We start from the raw sequence: 27,031 nt of genomic DNA, 5'->3' as shown, positions 1-27,031 counted from the left end.
GTCAAGCTTGAGGAAGAAACCTGAAATGAAATTGTTCAAACTTTCAGGACTTAAAAATAGAAAGGGGTAAGATGCTGCTGGCGATGCTGCAGCTCAAAGACCGGGCATCTCAAGGGGCGATTGTGTGGCCTGAGGAAGGCAGACCCCGCCTCCCCCACCTCAGGTTTCTGATTTAGAAGTTTTAAAAGGAAATGAAGTTGATTTTAAAGTCTCAAGGGGCAAAAGAAAGCCTGTGAAGTAGGTGGATTCTTTCAGTTGATTTTGTGTAAAAACAGCTCTCCTGTACCACGCATGACCTTTCAAAAGTCTCCTCAGAAAAAGGAGCTCTTTGGGGGGCACCTGGCTGGCTCAGTTGGTGGAGTGTTGCTACTCTTGATCTGGGGGTTGTGAGTTCGAGCCCCATATTGATTACTTTAAAAAATCTTAAAAAAAAAAAAAAGGAAAAAGGAAAGAAAAAAAGAAAAGAAAAGAAAAAAGAAAAGAAAAGAAAAGAAAAGAAAAGAAAAGAAAAGAAAAGAAAAGAAAAGAAGCTCTTTTGGAACTTGTGTGGAGAGCTGCCGAGGACAAGGCCTCATGTGGCCACTCTCATTCCCCCGTCCCAGGTAAAAAACCCCAGGTCTTTTCATTTTGAAAATGTTTTTGATGCTATCATACTGGACCACAAAGTTATAAAATCAGCATGGACTCTCCTTGCAGCTGTTACTTTGTGACTAAAGAGAAGTCACCTAGCCCAGCTGTATTTTGGTTTTTTTCTTTTCCGCAATAATAAGATGTTACCCCCCTCTTGAACACAACTCAAAGCAGCACATTACTTTGCCACTCTGCCACTGCTAACTGTATAACCTTGGCCCTGTGCCATTCTGAGCCTCAGTTTCTTCACCTGTGAAAAGGGAAGACTGTGATCTACTGTCTACCCACCAGGGAAGAGTCTCTACACCAAGGGGATCTTGAAACACTGAAGAGCTCTGTGAACACAAACTGCTGTGTTCATGCTGCCTGTCCCAACCTTTCTGCTTTTTCCTTCTCTCTTACTTTCGTTTCCTCTTTCTTTTCTTTCTCCCACCCCTCCTCTCTCTTCCCTTCTCTGTCTTTCAAATCAAAAAAAGTGCCATCTTATTGTGCATGCACAAGCAGGGAGGGGTGGAGGTGGGGGTGTATCTAGACCAGCAGGACTGGGAAGGACAGGGTGACAGTGGGTTCAGGCCTGGGGCAGGAAGGGGCAGGCCTCCAGGCAGAGGAAGGAAGAGCCTGAATGAAGGTCTGCAGGTCTCCTGAGAGCACATGGGTCTTTCAGGAACAGTGAGCAACCCCTGGTGTGAGGCTGGCCTGCCGGGCTGGGTGAATGTCCTCTTCCTCCATGGAGACTGGACCAAAGCTGGACCCCAGACTGAGAGAGCCACCGTCCTGAGAAGAAGGACTGGTCACTGGTCAAGGAGCAGGAGGTGAAGCTGGATTGGAAGAACATGGCCAAGGGGACTGGAGAGTGGGCCAGGCCTGGTGGAGAGGGCTTTGACTCTCATGCTCAAGAATTGTGACATTTACTCTGTACAGGATGGAAGGACAGAAATCTTTGTCCGTGGACTAGCTAGATTAGTGTTGTGGTGGGTGGGAGTCAGTGAAGATCCCTCACCTCCCCACAGATTGGTTGTGAATAGATTGAAATTGGACTATATATTAGTTTTTATGGACAGTGCCTGGTGCCTAGTAGGTGATCAGGAAGTGTTTATTACATGAATGAATGAGCTATGAGTGTAAAGGAGAGGGGGTGCTTATGGGAAATGTCCAGGAAGTAGTATGGGAAATTGTCCAGCTGGATGTAGAAGGGAGGGAAAGGGAAGAGTGAGAGGTGATCTTGAGATTTTTTTTTCTTGAGATCTGGGGGACGCCATTCAATGAAATGGGAAGCCAAGAAAAAAATACGTGAGGAGGGAAGATTATTTTCAGCTTTGGACATCAGGTGAAGTAAACTATATTGAACTTCCCAATATACTAGCACTGTGCCAGGTGCTGGTGATGCTGGGGCAAATAGGTAGGAACGCAGCCCACAGTGTCTTGAGATACAGATAAAGGACAGATCAGCGTGTTCTAACAGAGCTGTGAGCAGTGCCTGGTAGATAGAGGACCACGCCACTCCTTCTGTTTGTGGACTCAGGGGTGACCAGTCTGAGTGGCGTTTGAGCTGGATCTTGAAGTTTGCCAAACCAAAAAGAGCATTCCAGGTGGAGAGGAAAGCAGAAGCAGAAGCATAGTGATGAGAACCTTCTGGAATGCTTGGGAGCAGGGAGAGATTCAGCAAGGCTCAAAAGAAAGGGCCAGGTAGGCCAATGGTGGGAGGGGAGGTAGACCAGGGTCAGCACTCCATGGTGATGGCTCAGCAGGCTGCTCAGGATTTTGGTGTCTTTCTTGTAGTCACTACGGGGTCTGAGGATACTCCTAAGGAAGGGATTGACGTGGTCAGACTTGTTTTAGAAATGTACTGCTGGCTGTAAATGGGGGCTGGGCCAGATGCGGTGGCGGAGGACGGCCCATAGGATGCTGTGGCAGGGAGTTGGGTATGGGATGAAGAAGGTGTGGGTAGGGCAGGTGGGCAGCTCGATGTGAGAGAGTCCAGGTTGAAGGAGGGAAAGACCCTGCACGTCTGTCCTGGGGCCCTGGGTGACATGTCTATGTGTCACCTACATGGAACCATCTTCTTGGAAGTACCTACTGGAAAGCTCTGGATTTCAGAAGCAACTTTTGGTTTCAGAACTCTTTTTCACTTTTAATAACTATTAAGGATGCCAAAGAGCTTTCATTTATATGGGGTTATGTCCATCCATTGCAATGTACTTTATATTTTTTTAAAGATTTTGTTTATTTATTCATGAGAGAGACACAGAGAGAGAGAGAGAGAGAGGCAGAGACAGAGGCAGAGAGAGAAGCAGGCTCCATGCAGGGAGCCTGACGCGGGACTCGATCCCAAGACTCCAGGATCGCGCCCCGGGCCAAAGGCAGGCGCTAAACTGCTGAGCCACCCAGGCTGCCCACAATGTACCTTATTAGAAACTAAAATTAAGAGGTGAAAAAATATTCCTTTACCTTAAACAATAATATACATTATTATTACATTAATACAAATGATGTATTTTTCCGAACAATAATTTTATTTTCCCAAACCAGAAAATTTGTAAGAAGACTGGCACCGATTTATATTTTGCAAATCTCTAATGTGTGGTTTTAGAAGACAGCTGGGTTTGCATACGGGCTCCTGCCTTGGCGCTGTCGCGATATCACACGACATGTCGTCTAATATTTGGCCGATGGCAGCATTCCAAGTCCCCACAGCACTTCATTCAAACAGCACGCAGGCCATTTACCGCACAGATTTATAAGCGCGGGTGCCTGGTGCCCAGCGAGGTCTGGGCCAGAAGCGCAGTCTGTAGGCTCCCTGGTGTAGGGGCAGCGGGAGGGCATGAGGGGCAGAGCAGGTGGCCTGGGCGGACCCCCTCCCCAGTACATGAGCAGAGACTAAGGAAAGAGCTGGAAAGACCTAGAAGACTCAGGCCAAGCTGTATAACCCCGGGGAGGAAAGTTCCAAGAGGAAGTAGTCCAAAACTTTTTAATTTAAAATATGACAAGTGAGGGTGTGGTCCCCAGTGTGCAAAGCAGCAGAGAGGTTGTAGGAGGCAAGGCGTGTGACGCTGCTGTTGGGTTTGAGGAGGTCACTGGTGGGCTTGGGGGGCAGTCACTGAGCCGAGGTGGAGCGGGGCGACAAGGGGGGACAGCAGCAGGGCCGCTCTGTCCGGGAGACTGGCTGTGAAATCCCTTCTCCTGCCAGAGCCAGTCATGGTTGGTTCTGTTGGGGTTCCGGCCTCGGGGGGCTGGCCCTGCAGAGAACGGGGGCCCCGCTGAGAGCCTGGTGGGAAGATGTGGGTGCTGCAGAGGATGCCAGCAGGAGACTAGGGAGGGGAGACAGACACTTGTCCTACTGAGAGGAGGGCGGGCGACGAGCTGGGTGTGCGCGAGTGTCCCTCGAGCCTGATCTGTAACAGGGAGCAGTGGAAGGCAAGCTACCCGTCATCAGGCGCCTGCTTCCACGCCACTGTTCACTCAACAAGTCCGCATAGAGATTCAGCTGGGCCGGGCACTGCTCTGCATGCTGGGGATGAAGTGGGCAGCAGAACAGATAAATGGCATGGGAAAATTTCCCAAATGCATTTTTTAAAAAAAGATTTATTTATTTATTCATGAGAGACACGGAGAGAGAGACAGGCAGAGACACAGGCAGAGGGAGAAGCAGGCTCCATGCGGGGAACCCGACGTGGGACTCGATCCTGGGACTCCAGGATCACAACCTGAGCCCAAGGTAGACGCTCAACCGCTGAGCCACCCAGGTGTCCCTCCCAAATGCATTTTTAATAAGAAAAGCAAGTTGCTGAACAATCATACAGTATGATACTATTTATCTAAAAACAATCCCGCTAGGACAATATATGTGCGTATCTGTTGGCTACACAAGTCAAGAGGTAGGAAGAGCACTAGAAGGATACAAACAAATAGCAGGAGAGGCAAGTGGGACTTGGGGTTTGTACGAAGAGACATTACATCTTTTTATTCTTTATACTTGGGCATTGTTTCATTTTTTTCACAGTAAATATAATTTCATGATTCTTTTTTTTTAAAGATTTATTTCAGAGCACGTAAGAGTGTACAAGTGGGGGTAGGGGTAGAGGGAGAGAGAGGGGGAGGCAGGCTCCCCACTGAGTGTGGACTCCAACGTAGGGCTCAATCTCAGGACCCTGAGATCGTGACCTGAACTGGAACCGAGAGCTGGACGTTTAACTGGCTGAGCCACCCGGGCACCCCCCAAATCTCTTCTTATAAGGACACTAGTCATATTGGACCAGGGATTGTCCTAATGACCTCATTTTAACTTAATCAACTCTTTAAACAAAGACCCTATCTACAAATGCAGTCACATTCTGAGGTCCTGGGAGATTGGGCTTCTATGTATGAATCTGGGGGGTGGAGGCACGATTCAGCCCGTGACAGAGCCTCCGAAACATTTCTCTGCCTTTGTGCAAATGTTCCAAGTGCTGGGTGACCTGCTCGGCTGGCCTCGGCGCCTCTGGCCAGTGGATCCCTGCAGGGGCACATGTGTGGGGTGAAGGCCTCGGAAAGCGCACTAGTAAAAGCAGCACGATTGCATCTGTGGCTCCCCAACCGCACTGAGCAACTGAAAATCCCCAAGGGGACCAGGCAACATGATTTCCTGACAGATAAGGCGGGGAGGGAGCATGCATAATTTGCCCTCGCCCTCAGTAACCCCACAGCCTCCAGGCCAGGCTGCTCAGAAAACACCTGATGGATGCTTTTTCTCTTTAGCTTATGCCAGCGTGGCTCTGCCAGAAGGAAACGGGGGCCCGACCTTCGCCAGGGGCCCAGCTGGCACAGCATGGAGCGCTCAAGCAAGATGGAGTTCTTCCAGAAGCTGGGCTACAGCCGGGAGGACGTGGTCAGGGTGCTGGGCAAACTGGGTGAGGGCGCCCTGGTCAATGATGTGCTGCAGGAGCTGATCCAGACCGGCAGTCGCCCCGGGGCCCAGGAGGGCAGCGCTGCGCCCCTGCTCGTTCCCAGGGGCTCCTGCGCCACCCTGCACTCTGCCCAGCGTGGGCTGGCGGCAGAGCTGGAAGACGACTGCGGAGGCCCAGCCGGTTCCTTGCGACCCATAGTGATCGACGGCAGCAACGTGGCAATGAGGTACTTTTCTTCATCCTGTAGCCTCGGGGTGGGAAACTGTCCCGTTTGCAGTAGTTTCATCCGGAGAGTTTGGGGGCTAATGGATGGGCCTTTGAAACTCTGTTCCATCCCCTTGGTAGCTGTGTGGCCTTAAGTCACTTAACCTCTCTGAGCCTCACTTTTTCCATCTGTAATGTTGATATAAAACCTCCCTAGAAGGTAGCTGTAAGCAATTGGAGCTGCACAAAATGCCTAGGACGGTGCCTGACAAAGAGTTAGCGTTCAGCGGGTGGGAGGTGCTATCACAGGAGCCCAGAGGGAGGCTCTCTTCTGAGGAAGGCAGTAGGTGCCTGGGGAGGGGCCTAGCGCTGGGCCTTGCTGATGGTGGCTTCTAGAGTCTCTCTACCCAGCTGTAGCATCTCAAGTATCTACAGGTTAGAGAGCTCTGCTACTTCTCTCGAGGTAACGAGGATCAGATGGGAAACTGTGCCTGAACGGGAAGAAGCCCTCTTCTGGGGCTGCTGCTCTGGGGGTGGCTGGTGGGGGTGTGGTTCCCTAGCCGGCTGGGGACGTGTGCTTGTGGCCTCTGAACCGCAGACACGCGTTGTCAGTATTTGCGTATTGGCATCTCTGTGTGTGTCAGCAACGAGCGCCTGATGCCCTGCCCCGTTGTCGTTCCCGGTGTGGCTGAAGTCAGCTTAGGGACGCTGTCCCAGCCCCAGCCACACGCCACGCCGGGCAGCGGGGAGGCTGTCTTCAAGCAGGTGTAGTTTTGTACTACTTGCCTTGGTTACAGGTGGGCAGATCCATAGGAAACTGGTCACTCATAGCTGGAAATAGATGACTGCCCCTTTCAAAAGCTGAGCCACTGATGGGAATTGGGAAAAGTGGTGTCACCTGCAGTGCTGAATGTGTCAAGACGGTGCTCGTCCTTTGGCTGACAGGTCCAGTGGCTTTCCCTGGGGGATTTGGGCTCGCTTTGGACTTAGCACTATAGGACAGAGCTTTGAAATAGTTCTTCCAGCATGGCCCAGTCCTAGGCGCTGTCCCTTTGTGCCTTGCTTGGTGTGTCCCGAGAGTGTTTGTTTGAGTTTTAGCCTGCCGGGTCACCCTGGGCTGGTCCTGGCATCGCTGTGACGTCCACACGCATGATCCCAGGTAGGCGCCAGACAGGCCAGCCTATGAAATCCTGCTTGATTCGAGATATCAGGGGGAGTTGAAAGGATTTTTAAGAACTTTTATGGTTCTCAGTGTCCTGGAAAGTCTGGGGATTGTGAGGGAGGATCCTCTGTGTGATCAGGACCTCTCCTTCATCCATATAAATGAGGCTTTAAAGATAAAAGGGTATTGCTTAAATTGAAAACCTTTCCAGCCCTAAGATTGTCCCAGCTCTGTGATTCCAGATCCAAAGAATGGCTGTGGGCTGGACGGACGATGACAGATGCTACAGGAAAGTGTGGGCGTGCTCTCCTGGGGACCAGAGAGTCTTTAGAAATTGTCTTGATAGGGTGGTGGTGGAGATTTTCAGTTGATGGAAACCTCTCTGTTGCTGCTTGGAACTCAGACTTAAATTTCATCTTCTCCTTGTGTGTGATCATGATGTGTCCCAGGTAAACCCATATATTCCCACCCCCACCTCCCACAGTTGTCATCAGTGTACTCCCTTCACGTGAGTTCAATCTGTGGGGGTGACAAATGGAAGCCACGATAAGCCATCCCTCAGGCTTATCATGAATGTGTCAGAATACTAATGCCTAAAAATCAACTCAGTCATCAAGAATGTATATGACTGTGTACATATATGTGCACGCACACACCTGTCATATGCACACTCACATCCCATCCCTTTCCCCTGCCGCCTGCGTCCCTGCTTAGGAAAAAGAGGCCCATTACATGACCACTGCCTGGTGGGTGGAACTTGATTTGCTCAGAGCAAGTCCAGGAGATGGCCAGGGTCTGAGATCCTGCCCCATCTCCCACTCCTTTGCCTACAATAATGCCTACTGTGTCCCCCAGCCAGCATTTCCATAGGACCCGTGACCCTCGGGCTCAGCCAGGTCCCAGTTACGAAGGATAGATTTTGGTGCGGGGCTCACCCTTTAGAGGCACCAAGTAGTTTGAAACCCAATATGGTGTCTAGTTATTATCTGTTGACCTCGAAACTCAGTTAACCTCATAAATGTGGTTTCTGAAAATTTTCCTTTCCTGAGGTTTTGTATTATCACTTTGAGAATGACTTTGCCATTCTCTGTTTTTCAAGAGGATACTGCTTCATATGCTGTCTGGCCTTGGGAGAAGTGAGAAAGGACTTCCCCCCCTTTTTAAAATTGCATTATTTTTTTTGTTCAAATTCAATTAATTAGTGTATAATGTATTATTGGTTTCAGAGGTAGAGCTCAGTGATTCATGAGTCTTATATAACACCCAGTGCTCATCACACCACGTGCCCTCCTTACTCCCATCCCCTCCACCCCCCCTTCCAGCAGCCCTGTTTGTTTCCTATGATTAAGAGTCTCTTACGGTTTGTCCCCCTCTCTGATTTCCTCTTGTTTTATTTTTTCCTCCCTTCCCCTATGATCCTCTGTTTTGTTTCTTAAATTCCACATATGATTGAGATCCTATGATAATTGTCTTTCTCTGATTGACTTATTTCACTGAGCATAATACCCTCTAGTTACATCCATGTCTTTGCAAATGGCAAGACTTCATTTTTTGATGGCTAAGTAATATTCCATTGTGTGTGTGTGTGTGTGTGTATCTCACATCTCTCTATCCATTCATCTGTCGATGAACATCTGGGCTCTTTCCACAGTTTGGCTATTGTGGACATGGCTGCTATAAACATTGGGGTGCAGGTGCCCCTTCAGATCACTACATTTGTATCTTTGGGGTAAATACTTAGTAGTGCAATTGCTGGGTCATAGGGTAGCTCTATTTTCAACTTTTTGAGGAACCTCCACACTGTTTTCCTAGATTTTGTATACTCGCCCTTTATCTGATATGTCATTAGCAAACACCTACTCCCATTCTGTCCATTGTCTTTGGTTTTGTCGACTGTTTCCTTTGCTATGCAAAAGCTTTTTATCTGATGGAGTCTTAATAGTTCATCTCTTGCCTTTGGGAACACATCTAGTAAGAAGTTACTGCGGCTGAGGTCACAAAAGTTGCTTCCTGCGTTCTCCTCTAGGGTTTTGATGGATTTCTATTTAACATTTGAGTCTTTCATCCATTATGAGTCTGTTTTTGTGTATGGTGTGAAGGTATGGTCCAGTTTCATTCTTCTGCATGTGGCTAATTTTCTCAACACCAATTGTTGAAGAGACTCTCTTTTTCCATTATATCTTCTTTTCTGCTTTGTTGAAGATTAGTTGACCACAGAGTTGAGGGTCCGTTTCTGGGTTCTCTACTCTGTTCCATTGTTATGTGTCTGCCTCTGTGCCAGTACTGTCTTGAAAATTACAGCTTTATAATAGAGCTTGGAGTCCAGAATTGTGATGCCACCAGTTTTGGTTTTCTCTTTCAACATTCCTGTGGCTATTTGGGGTCTTTTCTGGTTCCATACAAATTTTAGGATTATTTGTTCCAACTTTATGAAATAAGTTGATGGTATTTTGATAGAGATTGCAATGAATGGGTATCTTGCTCTAGGTAGCATAGACAATTTTAACAATATTTGTTCTTCTAATCCATGAGCATGGAACATTTTTCCATTTCTTTGTGTCTTCCTCAATTTCTTTCATGAGTGTTCTATAGTTTTCTAAGTATAGAAACTTTGCCTCTTTGGTTAGGTTTATTCCTAGGTATCTTATGGTTTTGGATGCAATTGTAAATGGAATCAATTCCTTAATTTATCTCTCTTCTATCTCATTGTTAGTGTATAGAAATGCAACTGATTTCTGTGCATTGATGTTATATCATGGAAGTGGGGAAGGACCAAAAAGTCAGATTGGAACACATGTCCTTGCTGCCTCAAGGAGCCTTTAGGAGTCTAAAGATCTGAAACCTGACCTCTAGCCGAGAGCTGCCCAATAAAACTCCCGTTAAGGATGGAAAGTTCTATACCTGCACTGTCCATTACGATGGTCACTTGACACATGGGGTTGCTAAGCACTTGGAATGTGGCTATTGTGACCAAGGAGCTGAATTTTAAATTTTATTTCTTTGAATTAATTTAAATGTAAATGTAAATAGCCACATGTGGTAAGTGCCTATATATTGGACTGTACAGACCTAGCCTTTCAGCTGTGTGACCTGAGTGAGTCACCTGACTGACTGACTTATTTATTTATTTATTTATTTATAAATTTAATTCATGAGAGACACAGAGAGAGAGGCAGAGACATAGGCAGAGGAAGAAGCAGGCTCCCTGTGGGAAGCCCGATGCAGGACTTGATCCCAGGACTCCGGGATCATGCACTGAGCTAAAGGCAGACGCTCAACCACTGAGCCATCCAGATGTACCCCCCCCCTGATATTTTTGAGCCCTGTTTATGCAGTGAAGAGGTTGGGCTAAATAATAACAATAATAATCTTACATGGCTTTTTCATCTGTGACATTCTAGGATTCAAGGTGATTATTTTATGCATGCATGAAACGAATCAATGCACTTTTCTTATAAAAGAATTTCTCTTCTTCTGCAGAGGTTCAGAGAGAGTAGGTAAGTTGCCCAAGGTCACAGAGCAGAAAGTGCCAGCTCTGCTTTCAGAGCTCTTTCCACAGCCCTGCACTTGCTCCAGCACCATGCATCTTTAGCTTTCCCCGGTCCAGCCTTCGAAACTGTCCAGGGTAGGAGACTGACCCCATGAATTTTTATTCTGGGGCCAGAGGCTGCCAGTGTGGACCAGAGCCTTCCCAAGCAGGATGAGCCACGACTTGCCTGTTGCAGACAGGACGTGCTGCGACCCCCCACTCCCCAACCAGGGGCCAAGTGCTCTCTGTAGGATCAATGCCCAGGATGCCTCTCCTGCTGCTGTCAGCCTGCTGAGGCTGTCACATGTGCATTGAAAGGTGGCTCTGGTGGACCAGCAGCATATACACTGATTCCAAGCACAGTCCCTGACTTCGCAGGGTGTGGTGTGTTCATGCAAGCACGCACATGTGGATGTACGTGAGACAGGAGGTTTGAGCTCAGCACTCAGGTACTTTGCACTTGTCCCTAAGGACAGTGTCCAGCGGGCTTGAACAAGACGGTGACTTTCACGGAAGATGTGTTAAGAGCTGCATCACGGTGTTGGGGGGAGCCCCGATTCTCACATGCCAACTACCACCAGCTTTGCTTGTCTGGCAAACTTTCAAGTGCCTGCTGGGTTGTACATTCTGTAGGCAAGTTTAGGAAAAGTGTGAGTTGAAAGACTTCAGCGTGGGGGAGAAACCACCTGATAATTTCACATCCTCTTGCTGCCCCGGACAAGGGTTTCATTTAAATGTGCCCTCATTTTAGGGCACACAGGGCTTTTTGTTTGAGTTGTCATTTACATTTTTAAACTCTTAGAAACCTCAGCAGAATCTGGCTTATTCTGGAGTCACAAATCTTCAGTGACGAGAGCTCAGGTCTGCAAGGGGAGATTTATCAGCCTCCTGTCAGTGGGTCACTAGTAGAGGATGTGCTCCTGGACTGGGGGGTCAATCCTGCTTCTGAGCTCCTGAGTTGACTTTGACTGATGCCGGCTTTGGGCTCCTACCTAGGTCTGCACCTGTTTATCCTTCTATAAGATGAAGGATTCTCTTCCCCCCTGACCTGAGCTGGGGAGAGATCTTTTGGTGAAAGGGCTATAAACCTCAGGTTCTGAGTATGTACAATTTAACCCCAGATAAGAAACAGAGTGGAAAGAGTGGTGCGTCTTTCCATCTCATACTCTGAAGGCACCACCACTTCTCTTTTCCTTTCCTCCCACCCCACAGCCACCTCTTTGCGCTTCAGGAGACTGTGCTGTGAGTGTCTAACTTCTGTAGGACCTCCTGGGGAATAGTCCATGGCTGTGCAAACTGTGGCTGCCCCAGGCCTAATTGTCCTGACAGAGTTTGCCTCAGCCACCAGCCCACTTCCCCTTACCACCCTCCCTTCATTCAAAACCTACCTCATCTGTCTCCATTTCCTAGGGCCTGGCTCTCAGCTTGCAGTCTGATGAACTGGTTCACAGTGATGTTAATAAGCGCTAAGGTCCCTCTCCAAACTCAAACCTTGTAACAGTAGGTGACTTATGCTCCAAAGGAAATGCTGTCTTGATCTCAGGGACAGAGACTGGGAGAGGCAGGAATAAATGGAATAAGAGATGGAGGGAGGAGGAGTTTGCAACCCAAGAGACCAGGCTCTGAGATCTGCCACTAGGTTAGAGAATGGGCACATTTCTTTGCTTTAGTTTCCTCAAGGGTGCCATGGTATGAAGGTCACTTCCTCGGGGGCTCACTGTAATGATTGAAATGCAAAGTGCAAAGTGGCCTGGTACACAGGACACTCTACGAATATTAAAAATGAGCTCCAAGAAGCAGGAATGAGGTCTATCTTGTTCACAGGTCTCTAAGAACCTAGCACAGATCCTCATTGAAGATGTTTATAAATCGATGTTGAGTGAGTGGAGGGATGCACAAATGACCAGGTGCTTCTGCATTTCCATCTGTGTGCCGAGCAGTGGGGTCCGAGGGTGGCCATGGGTGCTTTCTTACCTGACAAGGAGCTCTGCAGGCTTGTAGAGAGAGACCCCCATGTGGTGAGAAAGTGGTCCCTGCTTGTGGCTTCAATCCTGCTATGGCCCAGGGCTTTCTGTGGTCAGGAATAGGGCACCCATAATGGGGTTTTGAGGTTGGTAAAAAGAAATGTGGCAAGGATTGAACAATAATAATCTTCACATCTTAAAAGAGACCTGAAGGTTCGGAGGAGAGGTCGAGGTGGAGGTGTGTGGGAATCCAGTCCTGCAAAACTATAGACCTGAATGAAAACCCTCCATTCCAGAGACACCAGCTTAGTGATTCTAGGGGTCAGCTCCTGACTTCCCTTGCCTAGAGTCAAAGCTGGAAGGGAGAACACTTCTTAGGGAGGGAGAAAGGCTATGGGCAAATCTATGCTTGTTCCATCTTCTCCTGAACTTAATGGTATTCATCACTGTTTTGAAACTCTTGGCTAAGGGTCTGCCATCTTGGAGTCTTGTGTCAGAGAGGCCATGGGACCGATATTTGCTGCATGAAGCCGACGGTAGTAGCTTTCCTTAGGTTTTCTCTTCCTGAACTCCTGAACTATCAAACCCTTCCCCTCCACATGACCCCAGCCAGGGCCACGGCAGGCTGGGGTCCTGACCATCATCACCAGAACGCATTGCTCTGCTAACCTTTGCCTCTTCAGAGGGATTTGGTTCATCCTCATCACTGAACGTGCCTCCTCCAACCACATACCTGTCAAAGGTGTGTAGTCACAGAAGCAGATAGGAAGTCCCCAAAAAGAGAGCACTCAAGAAATCATTTTAAAAGAATTGTGGTAGTGATATGTTTACTTGAGAACTGATGGACTTCATTGCAGCTGACAGGGGTGTTTGGGGGTGGGGTGGGGGTGAGGTGTCATCAGTAGTTCACATTCCTGCTTCAATGTGCACAGAAATTAGACCTTCTTTTCTAGGATAGATACAATCTCTTCCTTACTTGTTTAGGTAGTAGAGAGGGGCAAACCTAAACTTACCAGTTTGTGATATTTCAGTGTCTTCTACCTTCTGGATGACTTGGGGTTCATGTTTCCTCTCCCTCCCCTACTCTTCTCCCAAATGGCATCTGGGGGCTTTGGGACCTGACATTGGCTGGGAGAGGGGGGTCTGGGACCCTCACTGGGCTCTGCTACAGAGTGGCTGGTCTGGCCTGGTCTGGCTTCCAGAATGGTCAATGTTGAAGGGTCATTGGTCCCCTTTAGCCTTTTGGGATGCCATACTGGCTTAAAGTTCTGCTCTCCCCCTCACAGGGGCCTATTTGTCCATCCCCAGGCCTTGTCAGTCCACCAGGTCTGGTGGCAAGGGATCCAGGTGTGTTGCTTCCAGCTCACCAGTCTGTCGCGTCCCCCTAAGGCAGCGCTGAAGTCCTGTAGGATGCTGCACTTGCTAAAACCAAGATTTCTCCCAGAGACTTGTGACCTGCCTAGGCTGTGCTGGGAGACAAGCCTTTGGCCTCCTCTTCACGGCCATCCTGATGTTTCTACACCTCCCTTGGCTCAGGGGGTAGAGCAGGTGGGGGATGAGGGGGTTAGGACCCTGTGAAAGACCTCTTCTTTCTCCCTCTATCACCTTCCTTTTTTCACCTTCCTCTGGGGCAGAGGGACTTGCTGTCCACTTCCTCTTCCCTTCACCACAGACTCTGATATTTTTTCTCCTTACTGTTTGCATATAAGCTTCCCAGCGTGGCCTCAATGGCCAGAGGGCTATTTTCTCTAAACTGGAAGACACTACCAGTGTAGGACACAAGGCCTGGTTCCTCACTGGAGCCGAAGCAATTCAGAGTTCTCATGTATCTCCACAAAGCCTGACTTTCAGTACTATTGATTAATGTTTCCAAAGCCTTCCATTTTTCTCTTACAAACCTCACCCGCCACGGATCAGCCTGAGGGATGTTTTCAGACTTCAAGGATCCCTCTGAGCAACCCCTGGCTGCTTCCTTCCTGTGGCTTGCACGATGCAGTGCTCTTCGGGGTTTACTTCCTAGTGGTCCCATAGACCTTTTCTGTGTCTTCTATGAGATTGTCCTACCCTCTCCATGACCAGCTATTGAGTTCCAGAGTGCCGTCAGATGCATCCTCCAGGCCTCTCGCTCTCCCTCCAGGGTGTCAGGCAATTCTCTCTCCACTGTGGCTCCAGCTGTTGTGTCAGCACAGATGCCCTACACTGATCACCCAGAACTCTCTTTGAGACCCAAGCTGTGTACTTAGTGTTTCCTCCTAGAGGGCACAGAGGCTCCTCCAACTCAGTGTGTATCCATGACAAAACTTGCGGTCTTTCCTCCAAACACTGTCCTCCTCCAGAAATCCCCATGTCAATAAAAAGCCCACTAGCTACAAGAGCCAGAGATCTGGAAGCTTCCTCAGTGCCTTCTTCTCTATCACCCTGTATCTCATCTGTCACCACATTCTGGAGATTTTCCCTTCTGAGTACCTCTCCGGTTCATCTACCCTTCTCCCTTACCCACCACCACCCAGGAGGTCCAAGTCACCATCCAGTTTTGCTTTGATGACTGTGACAGTTTCTTAATTGGGACCTTGCTCCCTTCCCATCATCCCTCTGTGCTGCCAGATTGAGCTTTTGGAAACATACACTGGATCATATCACATCACATCACATCACATAGACCCCTAGTCTTCAAATCCTTCTATGACTTCTCATTCCTCTTAGGAAAAGAAAAGTCTTCAAGAAGGCATGCAAGGCCTTACCTGGTTTTGGGCCTCCTCTCACACTGCTCTCTTTTTCCTACCTCCATCAACACTTCAGTAGAATTTGTGGGGCACATTGACCTCCTTACTTGGACTTGGGGAGCCTCATAACACATTTACATCCCTCTCTTAGGCTGAAGATGACTACTCTCCTCCATCTTATCTTGGTCCTTATTAGCTTCAGGTGAAAAGGGGTTCTGGTTTATTAATCCTTGGAACCCAAGACCCTCTTTATACGTATATGATCAATAGCTTTATGGTGCCAGTTAAAGGATACATTTTTTTTTCAAGGAATGAACTATTTTTAAAATGCAGATTTTCCTGATTCCCTTTGATTATAAGACTGTGATTCAGGATATTCCCAGGGGAAATCACTCTTCAGGAATTCTCTCTGTGACTCTACAAATTTCTCTGTTTTCCCATTGAAGCCATGGAAACAAAGAAGTCTTCTCTTGCCGGGGAATCCAGCTGGCTGTGGACTGGTTCAGGGACAGAGGACACACCTACATCAAGGTTTTTGTTCCATCCTGGAGGAAAGACCCACCAAGATCCGACACCCCTATTAGAGGTACGATGGAGGAGGCATATGCTCAAGCAGTACTATACACCTTTCCTTGGTAGTTCTCCTGACAATTACAGTCAAGTATCTACTGAGCTATTTGTGTAATAATGTCTGTCTTTCTCACAGGACTGTATGAAAGCACCAACTATAGATAGTCACTGCCATAGTGCTGGCACCTGGCATAATATTTGGCATATAGTAGATACTCCATACATAGTTGTCAAATAGATGAATAAACAAATTATTTTGTCTTTTAGTGTGAATGACTAAGTCCCCAAAATAATTGTATGCAGAGGAAGAGGGAGAAGCAGACCCCCTACTGAGCAAGGAGCTGGACCTGGGGCTCACTCCCAGGGTCCTGGGATCATGACCTGAGCCAGAGGCAGATGCTTAACTGACTGACCCACCCAGGCACCCCCTTCTTTCAGCCTTTTAACCAAAAGTTTTTAGTGGTGTTTTTAATGGTTACCAATTACTGCTTCTTCTGTTTCAGATTCTCTGCCTTTCTTTTTTGAATAAAATTATACTCTTATCTTAGGGATGAAGTATCTGTTGCCTATTTCTATACTAATGCAGACTTTAAGAAGTTCTGTGAGTTCTGTGAATCCTCTTTATTTTTTCTGGGGCCAGTTCTCTCTACCTCTCTCTCTGTATGTGTGTGCTGTTAAGTTTTCTCAAGTCCAGTGATTGTTTGGTTGCCAGTTTTTATTTGCAAATAAAGAGTCAGGTTGGTCAGATACATATCTGTGTGACTTCCTTGCGTTTTCTCTCCTGGCATGTGGATCTTTCCTGGAGTGGCAGGGCTGACCATCAGTGTTGACTGGCAGATTTTGCTTGGTCATGGAGCAGGCAGGCCGCTGGGCAGCCCTACCTACGCGCATTGCAATGCCACAGCAATGATGGTTTTACTCTAGATGGCCAAAGGCCACATGGGAACCTCCTCCTTCCTAGTTATATCTCACTTTCCCGATAATGATAAGGGTAGGGAAAGGGTGGATGCACCTGCCCCACGAGCAGCCCTCACCCTGACTTCTGCCCACACCCCACTCCCTCTCCACGGGCCTGAACGCTCTGGGTCTCTGCAGGGAGAATGGTACCCCCTCTGCTTCAGCCTTCTATACGCATTCTGGGGTGTGGCTCCCTACCTACTGCGGGGTCAGTAAGGTTTCCTGGGTTTGCTGCTCTCCTGGTTTCATTGCTATTATTCTGTGTTTGCTGCTTTTCTGTGGCTCATTATACCATGATAATGGGCCCCCTCCCCATTTTGTATCTCTTCACTGCCACTTCAATGGAATTGTGAGAAAGAGGTGGGGATAAATGCGTGTGCTCAGTTCTCCACCATGAACTGGTTACCCCAAATTATTCTTTACTGTCTGAACATGGAGAATGGTGGCTCTCTGATAGTTGTGTAATCTTTAAATACAGTATAGGTAGAGGCTAGAGAAAATCACTCTGGGGTAGGGAAGGAGTTTTTAAACAAGTCATAGCAAGTGCAGAGCTTCAGGGGAAAGATTCATAAATTTGACTGCATTAAAATAAAAGCTCTGTTCATTAGTGGATACCACAGAAGCAAAAAAATGAAAAGACAAGCCTTGAACTGGGAGAGGCTATCCATCACACATTCCTGATGAAGGATGTACTGTCCAGAATCGATAGACAGCTTCTCCAAATTAATAAGACAAAGACAAAGGAGCAACAGAAAGATGAACTAAAGCATGAATAGGCCTTTCACAGAAGAGAAAACATAAATGGCCAATAAACGTAAGAAAAGATGCTCAATCTCATTAGTATCCAAAGAAATGCAAAATAAAACCACAATAAGAGGCCACTGTACACCCACTAGATTGGCAAAAATTCAGAAACCTGGAAATGCCAAGCATTGACAAAATCTTCTAAACTGCTGTGTTGGGTAGTAACTTGATATACCCACTTTGGAAAACAATTCAGCATTGTCTTGGGAAGTGCCTTGCCCTATGGCTCAGCAATATCACTCTTGGGGGTACTCCCTAGAACCATCCTTGTACTTATGTCCCCAGAGACTTAGACGCAGAACTGACAGCAGTGAACATATGGACGTGGCCAAACCTCCCCAAGAAAACGTTAAAGGAAGAAAGCACATGAACAAGAATACGTACATATAATTCAATTTGAGTAAAGTCTAGAGGGTCCTAATCACATTAAAAATATGGACATCAAGGACTGGAATCTAAATTAAAAAAATTTTTTAAATAAAAAATTGCAATAAATAACCACATAAAGTTAAAAAACTAAAACAAAAAAAATAAAAAAATTGTAATACTTTGATTAGCCTAACCTTTTAGATCAATTTTTATAGGAAACAACACTTGAGAAGACTAGTAAAGAAATAAGGCATGAGGGGTGCCTCGGTGGCTCAGTGGTTGGGTGTCTGCCTGAGGCTCTGGTGGTGATCCCGGGTCCTGGGATCCAGCCCCACCGGGTCTCCCTGCTCAGCGGAAGGGAGTCTACTTCTCCCGCTGGCCCCACCCCCACTCCTGCTTGCTCTCTGTCTCTGAAATAAAATAAGATCTTAAAAAAAAAAAAAAAAAGGAAGAGGGCATGAAAGAATAAAAAAACAATTTTTGCTCTTAATGGATAATGGTTTGTAAACTCTCAAATGTTAGATGGCATAAGAAATATCTACTGTAGAGAGAGGTCATAATGATATGCAGAATGTTACCATATTGGACCCTGCTCATTATAGTTTTAAGACTATAATCTTGTGGTCTTTCTCAGAAGCAGAATTCAACACCTTTTTAAAAAATATTTTATTTATTTATTTGAGAGAGAGCAAGTGCACAAGTAGGGGGAGCGGCAGGCAGAGGGAGAGGGAGAAGCAGACTCGCTGCTGAGCAGAGAGCCCAGTGCAGGGCTTGATCCCAGGACCCTGAGGTCATGACCAGAGCCAAAGGCAGACACTTAACAGCTTAACCGACTGAGCCACCCAGGCGCCCCCAGAATTCAACACTTGACGGTTGTTTCTCTTACTTGTACATATGTCAACGTGTAAAGACATCCAAGTGAAACCTGAAAATAAATAGCAAAGCACAGAAAAAAATAGTCCTTTTGGGGGATGCATACATAGGCATTTTTAAAAATGGAAGGAAGGGAATTATAAACACAAAGTTCTAAAAATTGGGCTTAGGTTGAGGGGAGCAGCAAAGTGGGGGGACAATGAGGACTCCAGAAGTGTGGCCACACCCTATTTCTCTGCATAGGTGGCTTTAAAATGTACCCTTTGTGCCCTGTATGCATTATGTACTTTGTCGAAGTCTGGACACCATGTCACATAGGAAAGGATGTAGATTTGAAGGAAGAAACAATTTGTGAAGAATATGCTAATGCTCTTCCATGTTCTGAGTAACTGTTACCTGTAGAAGGGATTTTTTTTTTTTTTTTTGCATGCCTCCAAAGGCAAAACTAAGGTCAGAGAGTGGACTTTCCAGGGATGTGGATTTTAGTTCCTCTAAGAGACCTTGTGGCACCTGATACATTTTCACCTCCTTGCCAGGCTGCATAAGAGCTGTCACCCACACGAGCTCATCCAGTCTCCTCATAGACCCTGAGGATGTGAAAGAGGAGTTACTATCCTCATTTTATAGTAAATGCAAAATCTGATGCTCAGAGAGGGATGAGGTACCAGCTGAGACCAGAACCCAGCTTATAGATTCTTAATACCAGACTCTTCTGGTTACATTCTTGTGTTCCTCAGAGCTGTTATGGTATGCTCTATCCTGAAGGCGTCTCAGTACCATGGGCAGGAAGAACAGTGGCTCTGAGCTATGGGCCCAAGCAGAAGCCTTCTAGGTGGATGCAAGTCTCCTAGTAACTTCTAAGGCATTGCCAGGATTCCAGTTAAATGTGAATGTCTTTCTCCAGAAGGACTCTTCTGGGTCTCCTGTGGTAGGGGTGTTATGGCATGTAACTAGAGAAAGGATAGAAGCTATGGCCTCCCTCTGCCTTCTAAAGTGACTCCTCTTGTTAAGGACCCTTCTCAGGACCCTTGTCATGACTTGGGCGGGACAGAAGCCAAGAGTCCTCTTGACCTCAGGCTGCTGGCAAATTCCTCTCAAGACCTCTGAGCTCCTCACCTGCCAGGCTGGGCCATGGATGGGGAGGAGGGAGTTGGCTTGGAGAGGCTCCCTGAGCTGCCGACCGGGCTCGGTAACGTTGAGAATGGCTTTAGGGGTGGGGGTCCTGCCCCTAAAGCCGCTACATTCTGTGTCCTGCCTGCCCTGTGCCCCCCAGAGCAGCACGTGCTGGAGGAGCTGGAGAGGCAGGCGGTGCTCGTCTACACCCCGTCCCGCAAGGTCAATGGCAAGCGGGTGGTCTGCTACGATGACCGCTACATTGTGAAGGTGGCCTACGAGCAGGACGGTGTCATCGTCTCCAACGACAATTACCGTGACCTTCAGAGCGAGAACCCCGAGTGGAAGTGGTTCATTGAGCAGAGGCTGCTCATGTTCTCCTTCGTCAATGATCGGTATGTGGTGGCATGTGGGGTCCTGGCGCAGGGGGCTGGGGTGACTGGCAGAAAAAGCCACCCCAACCAGTGTATGCCCAGTGGGGCTTGCAGTCATAGGCACACCACGCCAAAGCAAAGGACACCAAAGGCTAGGGGGAATTGTACCCCATAAGAGGTAGCAGTTACTTTCAGGCCATGCCAGGACATGGTTGCCCCTATATCACCTTCCTAAACCCCATGGCAGATGCTTGCAAGCAGCTACCTCCCAGGAACCCCTATGGTCATTTCCACATAATCAAGGCCAGCAGTTCCCTCTATCCAGCCCAGGCCCAGAGAAATCTGGCAATTCTGGGTTCCAGAAGCTCTTCACTGAAGTCTGATAGATCATGGCTGCCTTTGGTCTGGACACAGCCCGGGGCCCCAGCCAAGTCCTTTTGACGCACTGGCCTCTGCTAAGGGCCTGCCAGAAGGTCCCCTGGCTGCCAGAAGGCAGAGCCTGCCTGCCTGTGGGTGAGGACGCCTGCCCTGGTGCCCCGGGCATGTCCATAGGGCCCTCTTGGCCCAGCTCGCCGTGGCCAAGGCCCGGCAGAGAGCAGGAGGTGAAGCCTTTGGGAACCTCTAATAACCGCAGTGGGCAGCTCCCCAGATTCTTGGTCAGGGCCCAACTCCAAGAAGCTGGCTGTGTAGCTGGGATCTGAGCCACAGAGGCTGCCCGGGACTGGGGATTGCCCAGCGCTGGGCTGGCCTCCTCTACATGGTCTGCACCGTGAGACTCAGTGTGACACTTGACTCTCAGAGGGACACCAACCCATTAAAATCAGGCCCCCTATTTAGGATCTACAACTCCTCTCATGGAACCTCTGTATGGCCTAGAAGTCCCTCCTGGGAACAAAAGTATTCATGTGAAAAAAAACGATGACACTAAAGGAGGGAAATATTCCTTCCAAGGCATGTTTTCCCCTCTGAGCTGTGGGCACGCCCAGGATGCGTTCCCTTTCCTGGTGAGACTTAAAGCTGGGGAGACAGAAGGGGCAGAGTGGGGGCAGGTGGTATTCAAGAACTGGGCGGGGGTCCGGCAGCCCCAGAAGCTGAGACCAACCCCAGAGCCCCCTGGGTTTGAAGAGGAGGTGCTGGGCCTCTACTCAGGCTCCGTGTGCCCGCCACACCTGGGATCTGCTTCTTCACTGGCTCACTGGCTGGCATTTCAAGCTCAATTAATGTTTATCTCCCACCTGTACATATCCAGGGCTGCGGGGCAACACAGGAGAAATGGAATCTGAGTAGGGGAGCCCACAGGCCTAGGGTTGTCTGTAGCCCTGTGGAAGTCTCAGACCTGATGTTGAGAACAGAGGGCAAGCAGTTTATTTTTTATTTTTATTTATTTATTTTAAAAGATTTTATTTATTTATTCATGAGAGACACACAGAGAGAGAGGCAGAGATACAGGCAGAGGGAGAAGCAGGCTCCCCATGGGGAGCCCCATGTGGGACTCGATCCTGGAACCTCAGGATCACACCCTGAGCCAAAGGCAGATGGTCAACCACTGAGCCACCCAGGCGTCCCAAGGGAACGCGTCCCGGGGGAGCCCTAGAGCAATTATGTTTCAGTTTTAGTGGATAAAAATCACCTGGAAAGTTGTTAAAAATGCAGATTCCTGAACCGCCTGAGTGTCTGATCAAACAGGACTTGTGCGAAGCCCGGACCCTGCACTTTGCTGAGCTAGGTGATTCTGGCCCTGCTGGAGAAACTCCCAGAGGCCTCGGCTGCTCTCCGGAGATCCCTGCTCGGCCCTCGTGGGCTCAGCGAGAAGGAAGGCTTGTACTGCTGCAAACGCTACACAGCCCCTGGGTGGGAGAAAGAGCCGGCACGGGAGCCCAGGCCCAGGCCACGCCGGGTGCTGCCCGCGGGTGCCGGTGGTGAGCTTCCTGCAATCGCCCCCTGTGCTTGTTTACAGGTTCATGCCTCCTGATGACCCCTTGGGCCGCCGGGGACCCACCCTGAGCAACTTCCTGAGCAGGACGCCAAAGCCCCCAGAGCCCTCCTGGCAGCACTGCCCCTACGGTGGGTAGCACCCCTGCCTCGTGATCCCTGTCCAGGTCTCAGGTCGGGGCGGCACTCGAGGCAGAGTCGGAAGTGCTGGCCTTGGGCTCCAGTCCTAACTAGCTGTGTGACCCTGGAGAGCTAATTTCCCCTCTCTGGCCAGCACTTGCCGACAGGGTTATCGTAAGGATGAACTGTCGCATGGGAGCCTCTGTGAGGGCCACATGCAGGGGTCACACACAGGGCAGAGCTGTACTCGGGAAGCCTGGAGGCTGTGTGGTCTCCCAGCTCAGTCCCGTCACCTGGCACTTTGGCACCTTGAGTCCGAGTCCTGCCCCACCATCCCGCCCCATACCTTCATGGACTTTGGTCCGTGCTATCCATCAAGAATGAAGGACTTTATCCCAGAGCACTCCTAGCCAGCTCTTCTACTAACTTGATTTAGCAGGGTCATTTGTTTAACATCCCCAGGCCTTCTTTCCTGTGTCCATAGAAGCTAATTTATTTTGTTTTTAAAGATTTTATTTATTTATTCATGAGAGACACACACACACAGAGGCAGAGAGAGAAGCAGGCTCCATGCAGGGAACCCCATGTGGGACTCGATCCCGGGTCTCCAAGATCACACCCTGGGCTGAAAGTGGTGCTAAACCGCTGAGCCACCCGGGCTGCTCTAGAAGTTTTATGCAGATTTTATTTATTTATTCACGAGACAGAGAAAAGCAGAGACATATGCTGGGGGAGAAGCAGGCTCCTTGCAGGGAGCCCGCTGGGGAACTCGGTGCCCCCCGCCGGGGTCACGCCCTCACCCGAAGGCATATGCTCGACCACCGCGCCTGGAGCCACCCAGGCGTCCCTAAGAACCTTAGGTGATATTCGGAGTCACTTCTTACTAGCATTAAGGCGGCCACACACGCACATTCAGGTTGGCGCATCTTGCTCCCATTCACTCTCAGAAGCGTCCAGGTCTGGGCGGTAAATTACTTGATCCCCTCTGTTAGGGCAGTCTGTAGGGAGAGGGCAATGGTCAGCAGGAGGGATGAGGCCAATGGTGGAAACTGAGGCAGAACCGGAGGTGCGGTCCCGTGCCCTGAGCACCTGCGCCCGGTCCATCCTGCAGGGCGGCCCTGGGGAAGCGGGGCCGAAGGTCACGGTCTGTTTCCGAGCCCCCACACCGCCCGTCCACCGGCCTGAAGCAGCTCGCGGGGTGGGGCCCGCAGCACGGCAGGCGCGGGCCGCGCCTCTCCCCACCGCGTCGCGCCCCCGTCGCGCCCCTCCCGCCCGAGGTCTCACCCCTGTCCCCCCCCCCCGCCCCTTCCAGGCAAGAAGTGCACCTACGGCGTCAAGTGCAAGTTCTTCCACCCCGAGAGGCCGCGCGCGGCGCCCCTGGCGGTGGCCGACGAGCTGCGCGCGCAGACGCGGGCGGGGCGGGGCGCGGGCGGCGAGGCGGGGCGGCGGCGGGGCGCGCGCGCGGCGGGCGGGGCGGGGCGGGGCCGGGCCCCGGGGCGCTGCGGCCGAGCCGGGCGCGCGCAGCCCGCCCCCCCCGCGGCCCGCGCCCGACGCCGCGGCGCTCGGAGGCCGCTTCTCGCGGCTCGCGCTCGGCGGCGCCCCGGGGCTCGGCGCGGCGCCCCCTGCGGACGCCGGCCCCGCGCCCCGGCCGCTCGGGGGGCGCTGCCCCGGGGCCGCGCACGCCGACCTGCCGCCCCCGCGCCCGCGGGCCGCCGAGGCGCGCGCCCTCCCGCCGGAGGCCGGCCGGGTCGCGGGCCGCTGGGCCTGGGCGGAGGGCGGCTGGGGCGACGGCGCCTTCGCGGGGCCCGCGGGGTCCCCGGCCGCAGCCCCGGGCGCGGGGGAGGCGCGCGCGCGGGCGCGCAGGGCGCTGTGCGGCATCTTCCCGCCGCAGCAGGTGGACGGCGTCATGGCCCTGTTCCCCGCGCTCTCCGACGTCGCCAGGCTCATCCTGCTCATCCAGAAATTCCAGAGGTCGGGGGCGCCGGCGGGGAAGTCCTGAGAGCTCGTCCTTGCCACCGCCAGGGATGTCGCAGCCGCGCCTGCCTGCACCCTGGGGCACAGCCCCTGCTCTGCGCACCCCCTTTTCTTAAAGACGGTCGGGGGCGGTGGCACCTGATGACCCTCGCGGACACTGCGGGGCTTGCCCCTGCAGCTCCAGGTCCTGCAGAGTAAGGCCGGCCCCTTCCATGGACGGAGTGGTCCCTTCTGTCTGCAAGACCCCTCGGCCCCTGACAGCCCAAGGGTTTGTCCAGAGCAGTCCATGGCTGTTTTGTCAAGCTGCACCTGGGATCCACGAGTGGGTCGCAAGATCAGTGTAATGGGTCACGCCAGAAAGAGTGGCAGAGGAGATCCCGGAGCCCACCCCACGCCACCAAGCGAAGTGTGAGACTCCTGCGTGCTAGCTCCGCGTGTGCCCCGTGTGCCCTGGCCAGCCATGCAGACTGAATGCGGGTCACGGGCAAACGTTTGAAAAATCCTGGCAAATGGCCTTCAATTTCATTGCATCAAATCACATTTGAACTATGTAGTGAGTTGCCTGATGGAGGTTTTGGCATCGGGAGGTTTTCATAGGAGCTGTTTCTTACCCCAGGAGGGAAACCTAGAATCCCAGCCTTGATGTGTGGGCTCCGCTTGTCACTCTGAAATTGTGTGGTGGTGCTGGTCTGTGGAGGTGGGGCAGGGGCCCGTTGTCCCTGGGGTCTTCACCCCTACACACACACACACACACACACACACACACACACACACACACACACTTCTTGACTCAGGCTAAGCATCCCATGTTTTTCAGCCGTCCATCAGGGCATTCCCCAGCACAGGTCCTCTGCGGGCTGCGCTTTCTAAGCCATACCTCACACGTGAGCCAAGGCCCAGTGAAGGCACAGTCAGGAGTTGTACCCAGAAGCCTCAAGGTGGGTCCCTGAAGAGCTGGGGGGAGCCTCAGTCGAGGAGCTTTATTGCTCCCTTCCACCCCTGCTGTTTCTTCCATCCAGCTCCTGCTTTCAGCTTTGGGGAGGAGGGACCCAGCCATTTGCAGCTGGCAGGAAATGAGACTGTGCTTCCAGAGTGTGGACCCTCCGTCCTCAGGGGGCCCTGGCGTCCCTAGCAGGCATCCACCATTTCCTCAGGGTTACAAGTCCAGCTGTGTGTAGGTCTTGGCTCCTTTGTTCATCATGGCCTTTGGTGGCTGCCATCGGGGAGAGTGTGAGGCACCTCCCAGTGGGAAACCAGCTCCCAACCCCCAAAGGCTTCCTGCAGGCTGGTGAGTGCAAAGGGGAATTCTCTGTGTCACTGTGCATTGTGGCACAGACCAGGGTGCAGCCCTGGGACAGCCCGCTCCCAGCCCTCTAATTCACCGTAACTGCTGCCAGTGGAGATGTGGGGACGTTGTGTCTCCTTGTGACCCCTTTCATCTTTTTTAAACCAGCTCCTTAGCTGCTTCAGCCAGATCTGTTCTTCACCTCTTTTTTCTCAAAGAAGACATTGCACCCACGGTTGTATCGTATTATTTTGGGACATCAGTCCTGAAGAGGACCCACTCTTTCTAGATAATCTGGACTTCCCTCATGGTGTTTCTGTTTTTGTTTTTGTTTTTGTTTTCTTTTCTTTTGGTGAGACTAGTTTTATTTAGAGCTGCTTTGGTCTCTCTGATCTGTCTCCTGATGTGGAATCGTCGCACTGCCGATGTACAGTTGGAAATGTTTAAACTGCTTCCTTTCAGGACAAGTTTGAGTTGTAGTAAGCTGTAAAGCTATTTTATTTGGTTCACTGTGATGGAGACAAGCACAAAAAACAAGTGAAGAGACAGCGCATTTCAGTGTAATCCCCTTTGGAATTTTTTCCAAAGTCTCGGTATGTCTTTATGACACAAAACATGGATGGACAGGTGAATGAAATGTTCCTGGTTTCGTAACTGTTACCATGATCCAAAAATAAATCACTTTGATCACACCTGGGCTCTCTGTTACCTAATTGTGTATCATCTTCTCCCATGTCGGCTTCTCCCCTTAAGTCAGCTTTTCACAGTAAATATTGAGGGTGTGACGACTGGTCCTGTGGGGGCTTTATGTAGTGTTATTCCTCTCTTGGGAGTGAGGAGGCCGGAATCCACCTTTGCCAGGGGAGGCGGGGAGGCCCAAGGCGAGGACATGCCTTTGCTAGATGTTCAGCAGTCTGTTCCCAAGGACACAGGCTGCTTGTCTGTTTGCTAGACTTTTGAAATCCTCATTACAGAACCACAAAGCAATCTCATTAAAGCCATTCTTCTTGTGTAAACCTGCAGCAGAATCCTCGATTGCTCAAATCTGAGAAGCCAGGTTCTGTACCGTGTGTTTGCTGGTGGAGTTTTCCCAGAAGCCTTGCGAAGGCAGTTTGAGGCAGAACTGCAGAAAAGGCGGGGGCGTAGGAGCAAGAGAAGCCACTCACGTCAGCATTGTTCCAGATAAGACGAATCCCAGCCCCCTGGATTTTACCTAGAACTCACGTGGGAAACAAAGCCAACTACCCCCCAGCACAGGTTCAGCTCCTTGTGTCTGGGTGAACAGTCCCTGTGGGGAGAGAGCATGGCTGGGGGGAGGCAAAGGGACATAAAGGAATGATGATGGGGGAGGAGGCTCTGGTTGCTGGAACAACTACTTGAAATCCCAAATCCCACCCTGAGGGAATGCATAGAGCCAGGACCAGCTACCTAACTCGTGGGGCCCTGTGCAAAATTAAAATGCAGGGCTCTTCCTTCAAAAGTGCTCAAGAATTTCAAGACAGTTGATATCACAGAATGCAACGAAGCCTGGGCTCCTTCTAAGTGGGGATGCCCGATGGGGCTGC

At 50.3% G+C, this 27,031-nt stretch overlaps 1 protein-coding gene across 1 annotated transcript in view; it reads left to right on the top strand.

Annotated features, from left to right (window-relative positions):
• Positions 1 to 26,158, top strand: part of ZC3H12D (zinc finger CCCH-type containing 12D) — a 28,566-nt gene extending 2,408 nt beyond the window's left edge. Inside the window, exons 2-7 of the mRNA XM_041732431.1 lie at positions 5,365 to 5,739; positions 15,542 to 15,681; positions 19,942 to 20,176; positions 22,113 to 22,219; positions 23,520 to 23,656; positions 23,718 to 26,158. Coding sequence (XP_041588365.1) covers positions 5,435 to 5,739; positions 15,542 to 15,681; positions 19,942 to 20,176; positions 22,113 to 22,219; positions 23,520 to 23,656; positions 23,718 to 24,206 — 1,413 coding nt within the window. The 5' untranslated portion in view covers positions 5,365 to 5,434 and the 3' untranslated portion in view covers positions 24,207 to 26,158. The remainder of the gene's footprint in view (positions 1 to 5,364; positions 5,740 to 15,541; positions 15,682 to 19,941; positions 20,177 to 22,112; positions 22,220 to 23,519; positions 23,657 to 23,717) is intronic.
• The last annotated feature ends 873 nt before the right edge of the window (positions 26,159 to 27,031 follow it).

The sequence above is a fragment of the Vulpes lagopus genome, chromosome 2 (assembly GCF_018345385.1).
Source record: "Vulpes lagopus strain Blue_001 chromosome 2, ASM1834538v1, whole genome shotgun sequence".
Taxonomy (NCBI): Eukaryota; Metazoa; Chordata; class Mammalia; order Carnivora; family Canidae; genus Vulpes; species Vulpes lagopus.
The sequence above is the reverse complement of the archived record's forward strand: the minus strand, read 5'-3'. Positions and strand labels throughout refer to the sequence as shown.